The 23,808-nt window shown below is 46.0% G+C and overlaps 1 protein-coding gene across 1 annotated transcript in view; it reads right to left on the bottom strand.

The window, feature by feature from the left end:
• The window catches only part of LOC310798920 (stromal interaction molecule 1-like), a gene marked incomplete at its 5' end in the record, with an annotated part of 46,595 nt that overhangs the window by 13,475 nt on the left and 9,312 nt on the right, over positions 1 to 23,808 (bottom strand). The window contains 5 exons of the mRNA XM_083661477.1: positions 6,601 to 6,778; positions 9,158 to 9,273; positions 17,298 to 17,409; positions 18,213 to 18,339; positions 19,691 to 19,821. Of these exons, the coding sequence (XP_083517603.1) occupies positions 6,601 to 6,778; positions 9,158 to 9,273; positions 17,298 to 17,409; positions 18,213 to 18,339; positions 19,691 to 19,821 (664 nt within the window). The remainder of the gene's footprint in view (positions 1 to 6,600; positions 6,779 to 9,157; positions 9,274 to 17,297; positions 17,410 to 18,212; positions 18,340 to 19,690; positions 19,822 to 23,808) is intronic.

Raw genomic sequence — 23,808 nt, 5'->3', positions numbered from 1 at the left:
TGCCTGAGGACGATTGCCCCCCCCCCCCCCCCCCCCCCCTCTCCCCCGCTGGTCAGCTCCGCACGAAGCAGCCTGGCTGCCTGGTACTCCGCGGATCCCACTCGCCTAGCACGACAACACGCTGAATCCCACCCGATTTGGGGGGTGGAACACGCCAGGATTGGCCAATGCCAAAGCCAGTCCTCAGAATTGTCAAATCAAATCATCGACACCGTATTATGGTCCGCCTCTCAATTTGTTTTCAGTCTGAAACGGACTCAGATGCACGTGACGAACGGGTTCACCTCCACTTTAAAGGCGTGTTTATGCCCAAAAGCATTGTTGTAGGTGTGATCATGCGTCAGCAGCTTCCTCCTCACTGGGAGGGACAGAGAGAGAGAGAGGAAGAGAGAGAGAAGAGAGGGGGAGAGAACGACAGAGGGGGGAGAGAGAGAGAGAGAATTGGAGGATGAACAAGTTCGGATTCAATATAGATACACTCCTGGGGAGTGCTATACAAACTGCGCCCCCCACTGGCAATTTGAAAGAATGCAATTTCCGCTGCACAGGCTTCAAAAAGACGGAGGCTGAATTGGGCACTGTTCACACCTGTCCTTTTGGTTCGGATCAAACTGGAAAGTCCGAAAGTCCGGACCAAACGAGGCAGGTGTGAAAGAGCCCTGAGACGCTTTGGCTTCATTTCTAGAGAGCTCATATCCTGTCCATTCTAATATACAATGTCAATGAGCCAGCAGGAGGCGCTTTGGTTAAATCCCAAGTGGTGTGTGTGTGTGTGTCTGTGTGTGTGTGTGTGTGTGTGTGTGTGTCTGTGTGTGTGTGCGTGCGTGCGCTTCTGTTGTGTGTGTGTGTGTGTGTGTGAGTGTGTTGAGGGTGTGTGTGAGCGGGGGTGCTTTGAAGTGTGCCTGTTTTAATAATGGAACCTGCAGGGATGTGTGTGTGTGTGTGTGTGTGTGTGGGGGGGGGGGGGTGAGTTATTATTTGTTATGCTTGCACATATCTTCAGAGCATGTGTCTGTGTTTGTATAAGAGAAAGAGAGGGAGAGAGAGGGTGGAAAAAAAGGAAGAACTATTTTAGGAGAACGAGGGTGATCCCCCTCCCAACACACACACGCACGCACGCACGCACGCACGCGCACACACACACACACACACACGCACACACACACACACACACACACACGCACACACACACACACACACACACACACACACACCGCCCAGGGATGATTAAGCAGAGGAAATAGACTCAATGTTTCAGTTGATCCCTGTGGAGGTGCTGCAAGTGGAAAACACATCTAAACATGCTGCCATGATAATCCCCACCTGTGTGTGTGTGTGTGTGTGTGTGTGTGTGTGTGTGTGTGTGTGTGTGTGTGTGTAACAGCATATGATAATGCCACCTATGTAAATCTAATTTACATAGGTGTCACTGTATCCAGTCCAACAGCTGAACCAGAGCCGTGTAGATAGAGGAGTCCCGACATCTCCATTCTCTCCAATGGGCCAGTTTTTTACTCTCAAGAGTTCCAGGAAGTAAGGTCCTGGATTAAGCAGCACGGTCGAGTTGCAGCAAAATAGACAGTTTGTGTTGTACTTTGAAAGGGTTTTTCATCCCTTGAATCAAATTGTACATTATCAGCTTTATTTTAGCATGCAAAAGTAGCGCGAGACCCATTCCTGGCTGTTCATTGGCTAATGAGTCTCGCATTTTGGTCCTCCGCTGACGCCACTCTCTCTCTAGAGGAAACTAAGCTGAACACTTCAGGGGCCGGTTGCACCAAGTGGTCTTAACTATGCCTGGTCGTAACTCCTACGTCGGTCTTAGTTAAGACCAGTCTTTAGAGTGGATTTATGCCTGTTGCACCAACACGGCTTACGTCTGGTCTTAACTACGCTGGTCGTAGCGATGCGCGTCCATGTGAATTGCCAGGGAATGCACCCTGATTGGATGATGTTGCAAAAATGTGCCTCGCGACCTGCTTGGAGCGTCACTGTGCCACTACGCTCTATCAGCCACTACTGTAAGTGCATCACTACACCCTCCCTCCTCCCACCCTCCCTCGCTCCGGGGGAAAAATGGTGGTGATTGAGCCAGACAGACAGTCTGAATGAAATTGAATGTAACGTTCCCAATTCTATGTATTAAATTCTAAAAAATTAACGGCAACATTTGTGAAGGCTAAGCCACACAACTAGTTCGTTATAATCTAACATCGTGCTTTCAAAGACGGAGAACTGGCTGTGTTACGACGATGACGGTAAGGACTCAAAAAGGTCTCCGCAGAGATCTCTGTTACAGGCAGGCTCTACGCCTCCTCCTGACCAGGCGTAAGAGTTACGCCTGGTCGTAGTGAAAAGAAGGCCGTCTTGGTGCAACCGGCGTAGCTGTTAGGTCGTAAAGTTACGACCGGTGTAGCTTAAGACCAGTCGTAAGACCACTTGGTGCAACCGGCCCCAGGAGTATAGTAGTTTTATTTTAGTATAGTAGTAGTCAAAGTAATGGCAGTACTTGTAGTAGTTTTAATTTCTACATACATACATACATACATACATACATACATACATAGGCTACATACATAGAGACAACAATTGTGATATTCTAAAAAGGACCCAGCCTCCAGCATCACAATTATAAATTCTATCTAGATACGATTGCCCTAGGATACACAAAAAACCATACCTACAGTGTACCTCAGCCTAAACATCAGCACCACAGGTAACTTCAACAAAGCTGTGAACGACCTGAGAGACAAGAAGGCAAGAAGGGCTTTTTAGCCCATCCAAAGAACCATCAAGTTGGACATCCCAATTCAAATATGGCCCCAAAAATATTGGGCTATTTTATATAGAACCCATTTCCCTTTATGGTTGCGAGGTCTGGGACTGGGGTCCACTTGCCAAACAAGATTTTACGAAATTGCGACAAACACCTAATTGAGACTCTGCATGAAGAATTCTGCAAATCCATACTTATTACTTGAGCCCCAAACGCACAGAAGCTCGTGTTTGGAAGCTCACCCATTGTTTAAAACGGCCGAACACGCACCAAAAGCGTTCTGACTAGCGTCAAACTGCCTTGACGCCCGTACTCCAAATCTGTTTCGATTTCGGAGCGTCAAACGAGGTTCCAGCAGCGACCAAAGCGCTCTGAGCTCCACCTCCTCCCTCTCTGCCCACTTTCATCCCCGTCTGTCTCGCTATGCTCCTCAAACAAATCTCACGGCAGTTTATGGCTGAAGTCATGGCAATCATGAATGCACGACCCCCTAGCGCCAGTGTCCTCCTCGGACCCTGGGATGCCAGCTGTTTTCACGCCTGCAATGCTGCTCACTCAGAAGATTGACTCGGTATCTGCTCCTCTAGGAAACATGGATCTCAAGAATCTATATAACACACAATGGAAGCAAGTGCAAAGCCTCGCTGAAACGAGGCTTTGCAGAGTGCTTGGTGACCCTCCAGCCCCGCAAGAAGTGGAAATCGGAACGGCCGAACCTGCAAGTTGGCGATGGGGTACTCCTCAAATACACTCAAGTTAAGAGGAACGAGTGGCCCACAGGGGTCATGGTGGAAACCATCCCTAGCCGAGATAGGTTGAGGCCACGTCTCGTCATAGACGCTGGTTTAGCTGGCTGAGCCTGGCTGGGGGCGTGGTCAGGGTGGGGTAAAAACCCCTGTGCTATCCATTCAGCAAAGTTAGAATTTAGCTGATAGCCCAGCCCAGGCAGACACGATCGGGGATCTGAGCAGACGTCTTGTGTTCTGCTCTAGAACCCCCAAACCTGTAGTTTAGAGCCGCAGCAGCGTCTTTTGGCGAGTCAGCCCATGAGATATATGGGCGGTTTTACCCCACTCGCGCGCCGGCCGTTTAACATTTTGTGGGCGTTCCCAGACATGCGGACTGTCTCTATGGTAGGATTCGGAAAGTTGATGTAAAGATCATCAGACAGGGAACCCCCAAGGTGTATTCAAGACCTGTCTCTGAAAGTCGTACTGCTCCTCAGTAAAGGGTCATAGTGGTATTACAAAATACCAGGCGGGGAGTGTTCTGCCCCCACAGTTTTGTGTTGCATTCAAGACCTCTAGTGGCATAAAATAGTATTGCATTTGAGTTCTTATATTTAACCCTCCTCTCTTGCCGTAGTTCCTTTGTGTTTCTGACTCTACTGAGAGGACATGCTGCAGCTACTTTTAATCAGTGTTGGGCAAGTTACTTTCAAAATGTAATATACTACATATTACTAGTTACTTTCATTTGAAAGTAATAAGTTACTTTAGAATATTACTGTCTGTGTAGAGTAACTCGTTACTTATTACACTACTTTTGCATTACTTTCACCAAAACAACAGCAGCAGCAGAATGACATTGCCACCCCGGAACCATCCCGAAAAATAATGTCAACCGCCTTGAAGTCAGTGTAAACAATCCAAAATTCTAAATGTTATTTTTTCCTTTGTTATTGTCATCTATAGTGCTTATTTGCATAAAAACACACAGTTTGATTAGGAAATGATTGTATCTTTTTTAAATATGTGCTTTGATTTAATAAAATGTAACTCAATTTGTAACTTGAGTTACTTGACAAAGTAACTGGTATAATATTACTGAAATCCTATAAGTAATAAGTTATATTACTGAGTTACTGCTAAAAGTAATATATTACATGTAATATGTTACTTTTGTAATGAGTTACCCCCAACACAGGGTCTAAGTCTGTAAGTATTTTATGTAAATGTGTACTTTGATATATTCTTTGTGTAACTTCCACTTTGGAATCTTTTGTGTATGACATTTATGTTGTTAAAAATCGATGCTAATTAGTAACAGCATTCAATTAGCTTAGGTGCTAACTAGCCCTCCAAGCCACATGGTAGGCCTAATGGCTACTCATTGTTTGTGATGGATATGTCAAATTTGAATTGTATATTCCTGTAGGCTATATGTATGTATGTACAGTATATGGGTAGTTTGTAATGCTATGCTATATTTTTGTGTTTTCACAGTTTTACAAAAAAGAGGAAATCCTAACTAAAAGTCCTAAACTCAACTCCGGTTTCCTGGGTCTTTATTCAAGGATTTCATGTTAGCTATCTGCTAAGCTAACCTGTACAAAGCAAGAGCAGAATACGCTTATTTATTCTTCTATATCTTTAAATGTACGCATATTTTTTTGTTTTAATTTGACACTTTCTTTAGCAATGCATACATGTTTCTCATGCCAATAAACCCCATTTGAATTGAACATTGAATTGAGAGAGAGAGAGTTTGTATCTGTGTGTGTGTGATGTGCATGCATGCATGCATAGTAGGGGTGTCACAATATATCGTCCCACGAAATTTCGCGATAGTAAAACGTCACGATATGTATCGTTGAGATGAAATCTCATATCGTGATTTTTTTTTTTTTTTTTTTTTTTTTTCAAAAATAGACAAAGAAACGTCTTTGTTTGTTGAAGTTCAATGTGTGGAAAGTACTTCAGTTGAACAAGTCTCTGAAGAGACACATGAGAAGTTATACAGGAGAGAAACCATTCAATTGAGTTTCTGGCAAAACTGTTTACTTGACAGGAAAAACTGAAGATGCATAAAAAATAGACTAAGAAAAGTCTTGTTGTTTGAGTTTGAAGAAAAACTGAAGATGCATAATGAGAATTTATACTGCTGAGAAACCTTTTAGTTCAAAGTAAATCTAAGTGACGGTGTAACTCATTCTATTTCAAGATAAGCCTTATCTCCAATCTCATGTTTTTTCTAGTTGTTATTGTAATAACAATTTCCCACAACAGCATGTTTTGTATTTGTGCATTTCAAATAAAATACTACTTTTCCAGTCATATATTGTCATTATTCAAGTTTAAAAAAATATTGTTAAAATCGTATCGTATCGTATCGTTATCGTGAACCCAGTATCGTGATACGTATCGTATCGTGAACTGAGTGTATCGTGACACCCCTAATGCATAGAGGTTGTGTGTGTGTGTGTGTGTGTGTGTGTGTGTGTGTGTGTGTGTGTGTGTGTGTGTGTGCACACGTGCGTGTCAGTATGTTCAGAGGGAGCTGGCTGTTCTTTGTCCATATAAGGAGTTCAGACTGAAGGCTTCTGCACAGAACATCTGACACACACACACACACACACACACACACACACACACACACACACACACACACACACACACACACACACACACACACACACACCTAAAGGTTAGAGAAGGGAGCTTGTGACCGAAAGGTCGTCGGTTCAATCCCCGGGACCGGCAGGATAAATCTGGGTGGGGAAAGTGAAAAGGCAGCGCTTGCCCCTCCCTCATTACCACCACTGAGGTGCCCTTGAGCAAGGCCCTATAGACCCCAACCGCTCCAGTGGAGCTGCTCAGTGGCCAACAGATCAGACTGTGGTTGTACTGGTCAGCTTCCAGGTATGAATGTGTGTGTGAATGTGAACAGGGCGCTCCTGAAAAAGAGCATTGCTCTCAGTGAGACTCCCCTGTATAAATAAAGGTAAAAAAAAAAAAAACGTTTCTAACATCTTTGCAACGGTAAAATCACATTTTATTATTAGGCTTTGGATCAAAGCTAGTTTTAAAGCGAAAGAGACTAACTTGTCCTGGAGGTCCTGCAGGCTCTGCTCGGCCCGCTGCAGCCCCTCAAGGTCCTTCATCAGCTGGCCCAGGTGGACTCTGGAGCTCCTGGTCTGGACCCACGAGAACCAGCAGCCCCCCAAAGCCATTAGCACTGACAGCCCCAGAACCAGGTCCTTCACCAGGCTCTGTCTGCCTGCTGAGAGAGGGGGAGGGGGCAGGGAGAGAGAGGGAAGAGTGGGGGGAGAGAGGGGGGGAGAAAGAGAGGGAGGGAGAGAAAAATAAGGCCCGGGACAATACGGTAATCTCCTTACTCCTGGACTTTGTGTAGGATAGTTGTGTAACTCAGTCTGCAGTGGGAGGCGTTTTCTCTTCACTGGACATGTCTGAGCTGGAATGCTACTTGGCTAGCTGCTGTCTGTTGTGAAGATAACAGTTTGTACTTTCTGTCCGTATCAGGCCGGATTATGTCGACGGATTATGTCGACGTAGTTCCTTTGGCAGCTGTTAGGGACTGTCCGATATTTACGTGGGGTGGGTAAGATATTAGGGGTGCACCGATCGAGCGGCAAGCAATCTGTATCGGCCGATTTTGACCTCAAATATGCGATCGGCTGATTGCCGATATTTCGGCTGATTGCCGATATTTTTTTACATTTAATTTTTTTTTTTTTATAAAAAAAAAAAAGCCCTATCACTAATCAGGCTTTCCAATGATATAAAATACAATGCCAATTGGTATTATTAAAGGGGAGAAATAATCGACCGAAATAACGCTTCCAAACTTTTTTTGAGGAGTTTATATATCGGTGATCGGTGATCGGTGATCGGTAATCGGTGATCGGTCGATGATCGGTTGGGAAGATATTTCCCATAGGCGATCGGCAATCGGTGGCAAAAAACGTGATCGGTGCACCCCTATAAGATATGATATATATATATATTTTAATCGACTGCCCTCCCTGGCATTTATAATATTTTCTCTCTGCCCTCCCGCTGGACCTGTAAAAAAATAAATAATAATCTGCCCTCCCCCACCCACAAGTTCAGCCTTTTGTCATTTTATACACAATTAGTTTGTTTGAAATAAAACAGCAATATTCACTTTTTACGACCATGGTATCTGGTGAGATAGTTGAGAGCCATTGGATTGAAAGTGTATTCCTCCTATGCGCAGCAAGGGCAGCAACGTTTCATGTGATTTGAGTTTGTTATTTCAAATATAGCACAGCAAATATTGATTTGGTTCCTGTTATAATTATGATTGAATGAGACGTGCGGCGGCTCTACTGTACCTACATGGACAGATATCACAGATCACATAGTGCCATTTTAATCCATTTAATGATATTGATCGATTGTTGACGTTTTTCTTTACTGTGGCTCCTCCAATACGTGATGCTAAGCCTTCTATTTCACCAGCCCTGGTTTAATGCACGGGCTTACCAGGGCTAAGGCCCGCGGGGCCCGTGGCTCTGAGGTATTAAAGAAAATACATATATACTGTACAGTGCACCTGAACGCAACATGCAAGATACCCGCTGAATAAGTGTCCAAATGTTCATGTCATTCTGGCCAATACTCCACTTCTGTTATAGCATTTCAGTCTGGAATATGGAATATCTTTCAATAATCTTTATGACTAAAAGGCTAAAAGTAATCTCATGTGTAAGAAATGACTGTTCTTACATTGAGGAAGTTTGAAGTAAAAATGTAAATAATTAACTTGTTGGTTCTGGATTTATTTAGCTTCAAGAGTGCATTTTTGTTCTTGCGTGACCCTCGACACAGGCTTTGAGAATCCCGGGCCACTTACTTGATATATGCTTAAATTAACCCACCCAGTGAGAAAAGGGTCAAATATTGGTGGTTTAAGACTGAATAACGGCCACCACAACTGTTAATTTAAAATGAGTTATTCCTCCCACCTGGGACGCTGTGAACGCTGAAGGAATGCGTTCCCGTCCGCATGTCCTCGAGTGCCCGCCGCCCAGGTGGGGTCGTCAAAAGGGCCTTTCTGTGCGGAGTTTGCATGTTCTCCCCGTGCCTCCCGGGGGTTTCCTTCATATAGGAACCCCTTCACCAAAAACATGCAATATCCTGGTTGCTAATGTGGTTCCTCCTCTGGTCGTTAAGGGCGCCTGTTCGGAGGGAGGGGAACTCGTTGGAGTAGCGTGATCCTCCCACGTGCTATGTCCTACCGGTGAAGCTTCCTCTGTCAGGTGAAAAGAAGCGGCTGGCTAACTGCCCATGTCTCGGAGGAAGCATGGAGACAGTTTCGGCTCTCCCCAGATCGGCAGAGGGTGGAGCAGCAAACAGGACAAATAAATTAAATTAGCACTAAAGGGGGATAAAAATGGGATAAAAAGAAAAGAAAAATTTGTTATTCCTCTAAATCTGGTTTCAAATGCCCCCCCCCAAAAAATTGCGCCGGCGCCAGCCCTTGGCCCTCAGGCCCCCTCTAGGGGGAGCTCACAAGTCTCCACAACTGTTTGGTCCGAAAGCACCAATTGTGTGTATAGCCTACACACATGTACGCACTCACTCACACACACACACACGCACACGCACACAGTACCGAGGGGCGGGCCGAACAGCACGGTGTCCAACGCTTTGAGCTGCAGTTTGTGGGCGTGGCCTCGCTCCAGGATCTTCAACACCGACACTGTGAGGGTGGTGTTCTTCACCGCCAGCCTGGGAGAGAGAGAGAGAGAGACAGACAGACAGACCAGACAGACAGACCAGACAGACAGACAGACAGGCAGACAGACAGACAGACAGACAGACCAGACAGACAAACGGAGAGAGCGATCGAGAAAATGAGTATAGACATTTTCACGGAATTGTGTAGGGAACAGTTTTAAACCCAACTTATTTCCTGTCAGTTATTGTATCAGCAAACACTCCAACAGGAAGTAAGCTAGGGTCAGGGGTCAGGGGTCAGGGGTCAGGGCATTTCAGAATGTTCATGTTGTCAAGTCAAAACCATCTATATAGTGCAGTGTTTTCCCAAAGACTGGGTCAGGACCCACAGGAGACCTCTGATCTTCAAGCCTGCAATATTTGGGTGACCACGTATTTTTAAGGCAAGGGGCTCGAGCGCGACGGCGAAGAGGGCCGGCAAGAGAGGGCAACCCTGCTGGACCGAGTGGGGAAAAGAAAACCTGGTTGACTTGTCACTAGGGATGTTCATTTTGAAAAATTTCCATAATCGAAAATCGGGAAAATTAACGATCAATTATCGATTAATCGATTATCGATAGCGTAATAATAATAATATATATAATATATATATATATATTATTTTTTTTACTCTGGTCTGGTAATAACGTTGCGCGTTCTCGGCCAGCTATAATGGCGATGCCGCTGTGTAGTAAGGATATCAGACACTAGCGCTGTGGCCAGGTAAACAAACATGTTACATGTCAGGTTACATGATGTAAGGCAATCGGCGTCTTCCAGCTTAGCTGACAGCACAAGAGTCACATCAACAGGCCTGAGCCTCACTGAGGTCCGCAGACCGCTGGGTGCGTTTGTTTGTGTCCCCGGCGCATGCCGGTGTAAATTCCCCATGTTTAAAACAGTTATGTTGGCACAAAGGCCCGTGCCCAGCCAGAAAACTAGAGACTATATGAAGCTCCACCTCACGTTAGTCGGCTGTGCAATGGAGTGGGGCGAGGAGGAACGAATTCCACCCAAACCTAGTCCGCAAAAAAATAAAATAATAATAATAATAATAATAATAACAATAATCGATCCAAATTCCACATGATCGATTCAATTCCTTAACAATCAATTATCGATTTTCGATAATTGATGAACATCCCTACTTGTCACCATTATTATCAGTTATAACTGAACATGTAGGATTAGTATATATGAGCTTTACCCAGGATATGAATGAATCATCAAAACCAAATCTATGTAGTGACTCGAACATATAAGGCCACTCAACCTGATCAAACGCCTTCTGTGCATCAAGTGATAAAATGGCTGCACCACTGGTCTTACTGTGATCTGCGTACATGGTGTTAAAGAGGCGTCTGACATTGACATTGAAGTGAACCTATTGGGGATGAACCCTGTCTGATCAGGATGAATGATGGGTGACACATGTTTATTCAGTTTAAAACCATACAATTCAAGATGTTATTAGCTGTTAGCCGTCTAAATAGCTGATGCTATTAGCATCCAATCCGTGGTTTTGCGACTTGAAGCTAAACGCATGTAGGTCGGAGATTACGCGTTTCCCACTTCCCACCTCCGACCATAAACGAATGCAGCATACCATTTCATTCAATTGACGGAACCTGGAATGAGCGATCTCTATAGTCATCTCTGATATAAGATATTTCGCTGGTTCAAGGTACCAGAAACTTTCACAGGTTATATTTGGGTACCCACCAAATCCATTTATGGGAAAAAAGATAAAATGGACAAATTTGGAGTTATGCTGTTGCTGTGTGTGTGTGTGTGTGTGTGTGTGTGTGTGTGTGTGTGTGTGTGTGTGTGACACACACACAGCAACAGCGGATCCTGTAGTCAGGAGAGATCGGAAAAGGCATTACTCTTTGAGTGCTGCCTTCGGGGACCACTTGGAAAGGGCAATTTCCATAACAGAGCGCCATTAGAAATGCTGCATTCAGGGTCAGGAGAGGGCACTTTTTTACAGACGGGGAAAAGGGCAGGGGCTCAAGCCCCCTTTCATGTCTATGTGTGCACGTGACTGTGTGTGGATGGTGTGGTTCCTCCTTGCTGCCGATAGAGAAACAGTCGCCTCTCTGCTTGCTCCTGCTTCTCTGCCAGCTTTTTGCTTTTTAACTACGAAACTTTCTTTTTTCTTTTATCCCCCTGATTTTACTACTACGCCACTTTCTAGTAACGATCTTTCATTTTGAATCGTTAACCTATTTTTATGGAATCACCACTAACAGCACTTTCGGAGCTCACCCAGGCTAAGTATAGCCTAGCATAGCCTAGCACTCCAGAGACTGTCGGACAATATGCCTCATATAAGCTGCTGTGATCATCTTCAAAGGATTGCCGTACTGGAAACAACGATATTTCATCTCTCAAATAACTCACTGCCATCGAGTCAAATTGCACGGAATGTCACGAGCAACGTGAGTACATTATCATTAGCTCTCAGGGATGCTGACTCACTGCTACCGAGTCAAACTGCTATGGCTACCAACCTAGAGCTAGCTGATGCGGCTAGCCTGCCAGCTCCGGAGAAAGCCCGTGCTAACATCGCTAACCAAACTGCGAGCCCGAAGCATAAACAAAGACATATCCCAAAGAGATTAGTGATTTCCGAATCCACAACTACTCCACAAAACCCAGAAATCAGCTCAGCAACAGGCTGGCCCTCCCTAAATTCCAGCCTGCGGTGCTCGGCTCGGCAAGCTAATGGCCTGACACGGGCTCTCCGCACGAGAGATGAGGGTCGTCAACTGCTTAACCACAAACACCAAAACGAGCGGTCATGGACTACTGTCACGAGAGGAGGAACAGCCCCCCCTCCTCCGCTAATGGAATTGCAACTTGAGAATCGTTTTGGCCTGCTTCGATCACCTCCAGCTGACATAGCTGCCCAGCTCCATGAGAGGGAAAATCAGGCTAGCGCTAGCACAAGGCCTCAGGGAAGAAACACTGTCTCAAAGCCCAAGGACACCCAAGCCATAACAACCCTGATAGTAGGAGTAGGAGATTATACAGTGAAAAACATCAGGAGTTGGAGAAACTCCAAAACATACTGCTTCCCTCAAGACGCAATCTCTGACATAACAGGAAAAATCACAGAGCTACTTACATCTCACAAAGCTGTGACTAGGGTGATCCTGCACATTGGAAAAAATGTTATTTATAAGCAAGAATCAGAGAAACTTAAATCTGATTTTACCAATTTGCTGAATATGCTAGCCTCTCTAAACATTGAGGCTTTTATCAGTGGTCCTTTACCATCTCAGGGCACGAACCGCTTCAGCAGACTACTAGGCCTAAGCTCATGGCTTTCCACCGCCTGCCCACTACATAAAGTAAACTTTATTGAGAATTTTAATTTGTTCTGGCAGCGTGAGCACCTCTTCACTACGGACGGGCGCTATCTCAATAGTGCTGGCGAGGCTTTACTGAGTTCTAATCTACTATACACGGTGGACTATTACAAGGTCAAGATCCCTCTAAAGCCTCCCCAAGACAGACAGCCTGACGCAGCGGCCACAGAGCTCTCCTCCAGCCCTGCTCCACCTGCAGCCACTGACCATGCTCAGATCGACGCAGCTTCCGGCCCAGCTGCCGACCCTGCCCAACTGACCAATGACGCCACACCTCCGGCAGTCGCCACACCTCCGGCTCTACAGGTCGCCGCCCCACCTCCTGCCGCCGCCCCGGCCCAACTGACCAAAGACGCCCCACCTCCTGCCGCCGCCCCGGCCCAACTGACCAACGCCACACATCCGGCAGCCGCTGTCCTGGCTCTACAGGTCGACGCCGTGGCTCAACTGGTCAACGCTCCACCAAACGACGACGACTTCATCTTCTCCCCTCCCCTCCTCTCTTCCACCCCCCCTTTCTCCTCCACCCCCCCTTCCCCACTCTTTCCCCCTCCCCTCCACTCTCCCACCTCCCTCTTCTCGCCCCCCACCGCAGCTCAACGGCCTGATGACCCGGCGGAGAGCGACGCCCCCCCAGGTGTTTACCCGGCGGGGAGCGACGCCCCCCCAGCTGTTTCCTTGGAGACCTCATTTTTCCCCCCCCTCCACTCCTCCACCTCCCTCTCATCGCCCTCCTCCCTTTCCCCCTCCCTCCACCTACTGCCATTCTCAGCTGGCATGAACAAGCTAATTGAGGAGGTTAATGTTAGTCTAGCTAGCCCGCTCCGCACCTCCAACAAACTGTTTGAGCGGGCTGACGCTGGACTAGCTAGCCTGCAGTGCACCCCCCCGCCTGGCCTAAAAGAACTGGCTAATCAGCCCTCTCCATCTGTCATGAACACACTGGCCGAACAGACTCCTGGCCTAAAAGAACTGGCTAATCAGCCCTCTCCATCTGTCATGAACACACTGGCTGAACAGACTCACGCCAGAATAGCCAGCGCCCCCTGCTCCTCCCCACCCTCAACATCTCCCCCTCCTCGCCCCCCCCCATCCCAAAGACCCCCTCGCTCCAGCACCCCCTGCTCCTCCCCACCCCAAAGACCCCCTCGCTCCTCCCCACCCCCAAGACCTCCTTGTTCCGACCCCCCACCCTCAAAACCACCTCCCCCTCCCACCCGCTCACCCTTCCCTCAATCTCCCTGCCCGCCCCAAAGGGGAAAACTGAAGAAAAAAGCATTTTCTGCCCCAAAAACAAGGTCACAGAGGATCATGAAACGATCAGATGTCTAACTATCCCCACCCTGATTAGCTACAGAACAAACAAAGATTATCTCTCAGCACGTCCTGTTCCAGGACCAAGCCTAGTATCTGTTCTCCAGGGACACTCTGAAAAGCATTTACAAATTCAACCTAGCAGTGCAGCTATCAAGGCTGCACTGCTAAATATTAGGTCACTTGTAAGCAAGTCGCTTCTAATAAACGATCTGATTACGAGTCATAAACTGGACCTCATGTTCCTCACAGAGACCTGGCTTGATCTAAACAACAGGGAATATGTTCTTAATGAGTCAGCCCCACCTAACTTTAACTACATTGACGCCCCCAGAGTCGGTAAGAAAGGGGGAGGAGTAGCTATTATTTTCTCTGATGCTTTTCAATGCAAGCAGGTATCGTTTGGCGACTTTTCATCATTTGAATATCTGGCCGCTGTTCTGAAGTGCTCTCCCTCTATTTTACTACTGATTATATACAGACCACCTAAGTACTCTAGTAGTTTTTTTGATGAATTTTCAGAACTCCTTTCTATAATCTCCATAGAACATGACTGTTTAACTATTGCAGGAGATTTTAATATTCATATTGACAACCCCAATGATAATAATGCTAAAGAATTGAATAACCTCCTTGACACTTTTGACCTGTTACAACATGTCTCTGGGCCCACTCACAATCGAGGCCATACCCTAGATTTATTTATCACCAAGGGCTTTGAGTCATCGTTTCTTTCAGCTAGTGATGTTGCTCTGTCCGACCATCTCTGTATTTTTCTTGAACTCAAGATCACCCCTATCGCTCTTACTCGGTCAAAAACCATCAAAAAGCGTTACATCAACGAGAGTACTAGCACACGGTTCATGGAGGCTTTCTCGCTGGCCCCTTCCCTCTCCTCAGCCTCTGTCAATGATCTCCTAGATAACTTCAATTCTAAAACCCTAAAGGCTATTGATGCTGTAGCTCCCATTAGATCTAAACTAATCTCCGGTAAGAAAAAAGCACCATGGAGAAACGCTCCCTCTGTAAATAACAAAAAAAGAGATTGTAGGAAAGCCGAGCGCAAATGGCGGAAAACTAAACTTCACATCGATTATGACATCTATAAAAATAGTCTTCACTCCTACAACCAGGAACTAAAAAATTCCAGAAAATTCTTCTTCTCCGACATTATCAGCAAAAACACCAATGACGCTCGCACTCTTTTTGCCACTGTTGACAGGCTGACAAACCCCCCCCCACAAATTGCCCCTGATCTTCTATCCAATGTCAAATGCAATGAATTTGCGACCTTCTTTAGGGATAAAATTATAAATATCAGACTAACTATTTCCACATCAAGAACAAATGTGGCTCCGCCGCACCCACAGAATAGGTGCTTAATTAACATGACTCAGTTCAATGTCATTGACCACAAGAAACTAGAAGAAACGATACGAGGCCTTAAATCCTCATCGTGTTGCCTAGACACCCTGCCAACAAGCTTTCTAAAAAATGTCTACAGTTGCCTGGCGACCGACATACTGAAGATAATTAATACCTCTCTTCTTACAGGCATTTTCCCAAAATCTCTAAAAACTGCAGTTGTTAAGCCCTTGCTAAAGAAGCGTAGCCTCGACCCCTCTATAATCAGCAATTACAGACCAATATCAAATCTTCCCTTTATTAGCAAAATACTCGAAAAAACTGTCTACCAACAACTCAATACCTTTCTATCCTCCAATGACCTCCTAGATCCTTTCCAATCAGGCTTCCGACCCCATCATAGCACCGAAACTGCGCTTATCAGAGTTATAAATGACATCCGAATGAACACTGATTCAGGTAAAATCTCAATCTTAGTGTTACTAGACCTCAGCGCTGCCTTTGATACGGTTGACCACGAAATTCTATTGGACAGACTGGAAAACTGGGTCGGGCTTTCCGGCACGGTCCTAGAGTGGTTCAGATCTTATCTGCAAGACAGGAACTACTTTGTCTCCATTGGCAACTACACATCTGACCAAACCAAAATGACATGTGGGGTACCCCAAGGATCAATTTTAGGTCCTGTCCTGTTTAACCTTTATATGCTCTCTCTGGGCCTAATTATGCAAAAAAACAAAATAGCTTATCATAGCTATGCAGATGACACCCAACTCTACATAGCCCTCTCATCGGATGACTATGCCCCCATAGAGTCACTGTGTCAGTGCCTTGCGCAAATTAATGATTGGATGTGCCAGAATTTTCTCCAACTTAATAAAGACAAAACAGAGATAATTGTCTTCGGCAAAAAAGAAGATAGGCTCAAAGTTACTGCTCACCTCGAATCCCTATCTCTGAAGCCAAAGGACCAGGTAAAAAATCTTGGCATTATTATTGACTCTGATCTAAATTTCAACTCCCACATCAAGCTTATAAGAAAATCTGCCTTCTATCATCTAAAAAATATAGCAAGGATTAGAGGCTATATGTCCAAACAAGATCTTGAAAAACTAATTCATGCTTTCATTTCTAGCAGGCTAGACTACTGCAACAGTCTTTTCAATGGTCTTCCCAAAAAAGCTGTTAAACAACTTCAGCTCATTCAGAATGCGGCTGCTAGAGTTCTAACAAGAACCAAGAAAGCTGAACACATTACACCAGTTCTCAAATCCCTGCATTGGCTGCCAGTAAATCTTAGAATAGACTTTAAAATTCTGCTAATAGTTTACAAATCTCTCAACGGGTCAGGCCCACACTACATCTCTGAAATGCTTCTACACTATGAACCATCCAGATCCCTGAGATCTTCAGGCACTGGTCTACTAATTGTCCCAAGGACCAAATCTAAACATGGTGAAGCCGCGTTCTCCCACTATGCCTCTCATAACTGGAACAAACTCCCTGAACACATTAGATCTGCCCCTACTCTGCCTATTTTTAAATCCAAGCTAAAGACCTTTATGTTTACTCTTGCTTTTAACTGCTACTAAACTACTGCCTCTCTCGGCCTGTAATTTTAAAAAGATTTTTCCTGTACATTTCCAACAAATGGACTGTACATGTAATAATAATACTGAAGAGTGCCTTGTAACTTATTTAAAACAGAAATAATGTTTCATGTTTGTTAATTTGAGTATATATTTTAACTAAAACTGTCGGCTGTGTTTTTTATGTGTTTTTTATATGTGCATTGCTTTGCTGCTTGTTTTTTCGATTATTTTTTTGTAAAGCACCTTGAATTGCCTTTGTGTATGAAAGGTGCTATATAAATAAAATTTGACTTGACTTGACTTGACTTGGATGTGCGTGTGTGTGTGTGTGTGTACTGTGCGTGTGTGTGTGTGTGTGTGTGTGTGTGTACGTGCGTGCATGTGTGTGTACCTGGGTAAGGCCTTGCCGTCCAACCCATGTCTCCTGAAGCTGTATGTGTACTGAGGCAGCTCCACATACACACACAGCCAGTCCTCCACCTGCTGCTGTGTCCAGTTATACACTGCACACACACACACACACACACACACACGCACGCACACACGCACACAGACACACACACACACACACACGCACGCACACGCACGCACACGCACACACACACACACGCACGCACGCACGCACACACACACACACACACACACACAGAGTTCATGCTGGACCAATTTGCGGACTAATTTGTTCAAGTCAACATTTGAAGAGCCGGCAACAGCTGTTATACTGTAGTCTCTCTCTCTATGTAGTCCCTCCCTCTCTCTCTGTAGTCCATCCCTCTCTCTCTCTGTAGTCTCTCTGTCTCTCTCCCTCTCGCTTATATAACTCAAGAGTTTAATCACTACATTAGTGACATTTCTCTAAATAAAGAAACCTTTCTAAATATAGATATTGTTCTGTAGGAAAAGTAGAAAAAAGAAGAACGCTGCTTGGCTTCGAAAAATGTGTGATCAAAGTGGAGAGGTGCTCGTTCGGAGGTGGGGTTCTTGTCCATGAAAACCCAACGCTTAACCCAACGCGTGCCTTCATCAGGGGTAGGTAGGTGTGAAGGCAGATGTACTGCCGACACGCGTTGGGTTAAGCCATTCCTAAATAAAGGCTTTTTAACTTGGAGACTGAGTGCCTTTGGTTTTTGTAGTAGGGCCCACTGCCCAGCTACTTTTCTATTTTTCATAAATATTGTTCTGTTGAATTGGAAAATCAAATCGTAAAAGAGGATTTCGTTTTTACATATTTTTTTTTACTCCCTATTAGGGAGTAATATCGGCATCGGCCCCAAAAGGTCCAGTACCGGTCGGGGCCCATCCTCACCTTCAGAGGTCTTCCAGAAGCTCCACAGGTCCTCCACGCTGATCAGCAGGTCAGCTCTGTGGAAGCTGCTGTGTTTGTTGTTGCTGTGCTTGTTAGGGTCCTGGTACTCCAGATTCTCCCTGAGGAACTGGTACATTACAGAGTCAACTGAGTCAAACTTGACCACGTCAATTCAAATAAAGCTGATTTGACAACGTGTGGTGTGCGGTGAGCAATGAAGCCATAGCTCAGCACAGGCCGTGGTGTGGTCGTTATATTACAGCTAAGGCCCATGGCACACCAATCAATCAATCAATCAATCAATCAATGTTGCATGCGATCATCGAATAATAATCCAAAAGTACGGGAAACAGTCATCTTCAATTAAATCCATAGCGAGAGGAGCCAGCAAGAGGGTTACCTCTCTGCAACGAAAATCACTTCCTCGTTTGCCTGAGGCGCATGTGTGCGCATGTGTACGCATGTGGTCACATGCGCCTCATGTAAACGAGGAAGTCATTTTCATTGCAGATGGGAACGCTTTTTGCTAGTTATTTTTCTCTATGGATTTACTTGCAGTTTGTGACAACAAGCCTCACGTGTGCTGTTTTGATGCGTTTCTCTCGTGATCAGCGCTGATCGCCGGGTCCACTCGGGTCTTATTGGACCCGGCATTTCAATGTCAGAGCCCCGAGACCCGTGACAATCGCTACCGGAACCGACCCAGACCCGGAGGAGGCACTTCTTTTGAATGGACCCACACCGGCCGGGTCCGGGTCGGAACCTCGGGTATTCGGCGGGTCGGGCATACCCGAAGACCTCTACTCTCTACTGTCCACTAGTGGACGTATTGCTTACCATGACACCAATAGACACACACACGATAGAATCGTTAGTTCCTTGCTCGTCTCTTCCCTAGAGTGCACGGAGCAGGAAATATGTTTTCTGATTTTTTTCACATCAATTTATTGGGAGGGCCACATTTTATCAGGCTTAAATACTGGGGGGGGGATTTGTCCTTCTCAATCGATTTGCAATTTGCAGTGGAAGTGCAGAGCGAACTATCTTTCTGACGGCGTCTTTCTTACTTTCACTTTCGCCGTGCAGTGCAGGGTGCAGGCTGAAAGTGTCTTTCACGTGGTGGAAGGCAAGGTGGATGAGATGGGGCCCCGCAAGGGAGGTTTCCTACTGTGATGTCATGTCATTGCAAATCGTCCATTGGTTGTATAAGGGGAGGGGGTTGCGGTCATTTCTGTGGAGTACATTTTGGCTGCCTGTAGGGGGCCCCCTAGTGGCCGGGGTTTCAAGCACCTGCCTGGTTTGCTTGTCCTCTTACTTCGCCTCTGTACTGTATGTGTGTGTGTGTGTGTGTGTGTGTGTGTGTGTGTGTGTGTGTGTGTGTGTGTGTGTGTGTGTGTGTGCGTGTGTGTGTGTGCGTGCGTGTGTGTGTGTGTGTGTGTGTGTGTGTGCGTGTGTGTGCGTGCGTGCGCGTGTCTCACGTCGTGGGTCTCGGTCGTGTCCACGCTGCCGTCGGCGTCGTCGTCCATCAGCCTGTGGATGCTGCAGATCGCCTCGAAACTCAGCAAGGAGCTCTCATCACCACACAGCTGCTGATCTATCACACACAGATCTATACCCACACAGAGAGAGAGAGCTTCTATCACACACAGATCTATACACACACAGAGAGAGAGCATCTATAAAGCTGCGTTCACACCGACCTATTAAAGTTTTTCGCTGGCATCGAGTTTACATACAAAGTCAATGCAAACGAGCGATTGAGCGTATATTCGCTCGCATTAGGAGCACGCTGATAGGCTTAGCTTGTAAACAATGACGGTGGCTCCTAGTGGACAAACATCATGACATTGCGTAACGTTATAGCCCCCACATGTCCGTCAAATCGTGTGCCTGTTGATGAGCGATTTAAACAGAGCGACAGAGCGATTCCAAAGGGTTGAATCAAGCGACAGAGAGAAAAATAAATATCTCGGTGTGAACACAGCTTCACACTCAGATCTATACGCACAGAGAGAGCTTCTATCACACTCAGATCTATGCAGAGAACTGTGAGAATCCCCCCAAAAAAACAAAACAAACAAACAATCAGTTTGATTTTGAGGACAATACGAGGTTTTTTTAAGTGATAATACAGAGGATTTTCATGTAAATAAATGTCTGTAAAGTCACTATATATCGCCGACTGAGTAACACAATGGTGATTGAGCCTATGGCCCATTGATGAAAGCCTGTGCAACTGTTTGTATTGCAACAGTTATGAGCTTGGGCTCTATCTTCCCAAAAGTGCTAATTTAGCGTAATGCAAATTGGGGGCGGACACAAGCGCATGCCTGTGATAATTGTACTGGGCATTGGCTGCCCCATGCCGAAGCAGGCGTTTCAGCGCTAAAATGTGGGGATAGATGGCGTTACCCTATCGTCAGCAGCGCGCAATTACTTTGCGCTAAGAGCTTTGAAAAGGACCTCTTAGCCGCTAAAACAGTCGTTGTGCTTGAGCGCACCATAATCTCTGTGCAGCGCAGAAACGTCATTACACACGGACGTGCCACCCCAGGACATCAAATTCTGCTGCTAAAATTGGGTATTAGCAGATAATTCGGTGAGGCAATCAACTATAACTCACTGAGAAACTTTTATCACATCACAAAGAGGGAAATGAATTGAGAAAACTTGTTGGACTTGTTGGACAATGGACATAGGCTATTTACCCGAAGGGTCGTTGGCACCACAGACGATCTGTCAATAAGCTCTCTCTGTCCTCACACGAGTGAGTACACTCTATTACGCATGGAGAGAATTACAGCATATTGCATGCTTCGCGCAAACAGCCATTGCGAGACAGGAATCTGATTGGTTTTGATTGACCTAATGCCCAGCATTGGCTGGCCACGCCTGTGAATAATTCTGGTAGTTAAGCCCGCCCAAATCCCGTTTGCGCAGGGCAGGCATTTTGGGGTGCAGATGATTTTGGCACGGCTCTAATTTGCGTCTGCAACACGTGCTGTGAACCTTTCCGCATGCCGGCCGAGAATTGCATCCCCAACATATTTCGGGGCTGTTTTAACTTAGAAATCAGGGAGGTCACGTCTACCAGACAATTATATCACTTTTAAACAGTTACATTTCTGTATAAATCATTACAAGTATGCTCCCGTGAGGTGGGGATGCTTTTTTTTGCTGCTGGGCGGGGGAGCAAAACTCGGCAGAACACCTGGTGGACGACGCAAGGTGGACTGCTATCTTCCGTGCCTTAAGGCATGCGCAAACTAGACTCAGCCCTCAGTCTTAATCCGTTTCACTCCTGTAAGACTGAGAATATTACTATTTAAATCTTTGCATAACGTTAGGTGGCGCTGTTGGAAGCCTTGCATCGGAGAACCAATCATGAGTGTTGTGGGCGGGCCTGCTTTCTGGGGGCAGTTCTCATGCAGAACCGGTGTCTCGCAAAACATCGTCGCATTTGCGGAGAAACATATGAATCACTTAGAAACAAACATAACCTGTTAATAGGACGTGTTTCATCCGGCCCCGGCGGCTAGAGGTCTTTCCCCCAGCGATAAGCCCGACTCCCGAGGCTAACGTTACAGAGCCTGCTGATGACTCACAGTAGCAAGCGGACCACTTCCGGGTAGGAAACATTATTGTAAAATAAACCACAGCTATAAATTTTGTTTGGAGCATATCAGCTTCATGCTCTGTGTTAGGACTATGATAAATGGCATTGCCGCTACCAAATAAAATTCTAATAATAAATGTAGGCGTGTCTGCTGCCGGCCGTTCTCGCCGGGCTCTGACAGACAGTTTCTGACAGTGAAATTCCCAGACGTTTGGTGGCGCAGCTCAAGATAGAGAAGATAGAGCCCCTTGTGTCTGTGGCGACACTTGCCCCGCCCCCCAAACAAAAAAACAAAAAGAGTGTTGCACAGTTCTTGAAGTGTTTCCCATCACCCAGCACCCGCCAGAGAGGGTAGGCGGAGTCGGAGCAAGTTGCTGTTGTTTCCGCGTTATCATGATCCCACTGGGGATTTGGGCAGAACACACCCTGCGCCCGCCTACGCAGCAGTCAAGCCCCCCCCCCCCCCCCCACACACAACCCGCCCAGCCGCCCAGGTGTCATAGCAATGTCCAGTGGGGTCCGCTGAGCAACTTCTTCTTCTTTTGAGATGTGTGCGCGGTTGGTGTCCAAGCGTTGCATTACCGCCCCCCACTGGCCAACTTGAACGTATTAAGAAGAAGAAGAAAAAAACCTTCACGTCACATATGCGCCACTGTGCATGGACATATGTTAGTTAGTTAGTTAAAACTAACTAACTAACATATGCGCCACTGTGTGGATCTCATTTGCATTTACGGCTCATGGCCATTGGTGTTGTGAGAGACAAGAAAACTGAAATCTTCCGTATTATCACTTTAAAGCAGCTACGAGCAAGATTTTCGATTGTTATTAAACAGTATAGAGGGTATGCACACCCACTGGAACACGCCCCCTCAATCAGGAATGAGTGTCAAAATGAGTGTCAAGTTCCTCCCTGAGCAGCAGGTGTCAGTTATCTAGGCTGATTACTGCATTCAAGCTCAGTCTTGCTGTGACTCAGTGGGCGTGACCCCACAGTGACTTCTGCCTCTGTGACATCACATGCATACCCTCTATAATTATAATATTGATGCATCACATCTTACCTATAATAGAAGCTGAGACCAAAGCCGTGTGAATCGGAGATTGCTCTCTTGATGATTATAGAGTCTGTGTCTGTCTACCGGCGGGCCGGATAAACCCGGAAGTGAAACGAAACGGTTTACGGCAGCTGCCTGCCTTCAACCGTTTCGCTCTGCCTAGCAACAGACCATAAACACGGAGAACGCCATGCAGGGGCTCGCTACTCTCGCGAACATCTCTCGTTATATTCTGACAGTTTGTTTGGAAGTAATTTTGTTATTTTGTGGTTATGGCCGAAGTGGCTGCCGCAAACCATTTCATTTCACTTCCTGATCTGCCCCGGCCGCAGACAGACTAATCATCAAGACAACATTGGCCGATTCACTCGGGGTTCAAGCGAGACTACTCGGCGTTGGTCTCGTCTACTATTAGAGGTCAGATGTGATGCATCAATATTAAATTTAGACTGTTTAATAACAATCGAAAATCTTGCTCGTAGCTGCTTTAACTCAAAAACAGGTAGATTCACATGTAAATGAGGTATATTGACCAAAAATTCCAATAGGAAGAATACAAATTGTGTTAATAGTGTGGTGGGCTAGAAAGAAATGGGTGATTATGTATAGTTTATGCTTCATAATCACTCAAACAAAAACCTGGTCAATTTGACAGGAGCAACAGTTACAGGACGCGAAGACAATAGGGTTTGTGCGACTTGAGTGCCCAATACGAGTTCCCATCTCTGACGGCGTGCATGCGTGTGTGTGTGTGTGTGTGTGTCTGTGTGTGTGTGTGTGTGTCTGTGTGTGTGGGTGTGTGTGTGTGTGTGTGTGTGTGTGTGTGTGTGTGTGTGTGTGTGTGTGTGTGTGTATGTGTGTGTGTGTGTGTGTGTGTGTGTGTGTGTGTGTGTGTGTGTGTGTGTGTGTCTGTGCGCGCGCT

This window comes from Poromitra crassiceps (genome assembly GCF_964638095.1).
Source record: "Poromitra crassiceps genome assembly, chromosome: 26".
In the NCBI taxonomy this organism is placed as follows: domain Eukaryota; kingdom Metazoa; phylum Chordata; class Actinopteri; order Beryciformes; family Melamphaidae; genus Poromitra; species Poromitra crassiceps.
This window is presented reverse-complemented; position numbering and strand designations above follow the sequence as displayed.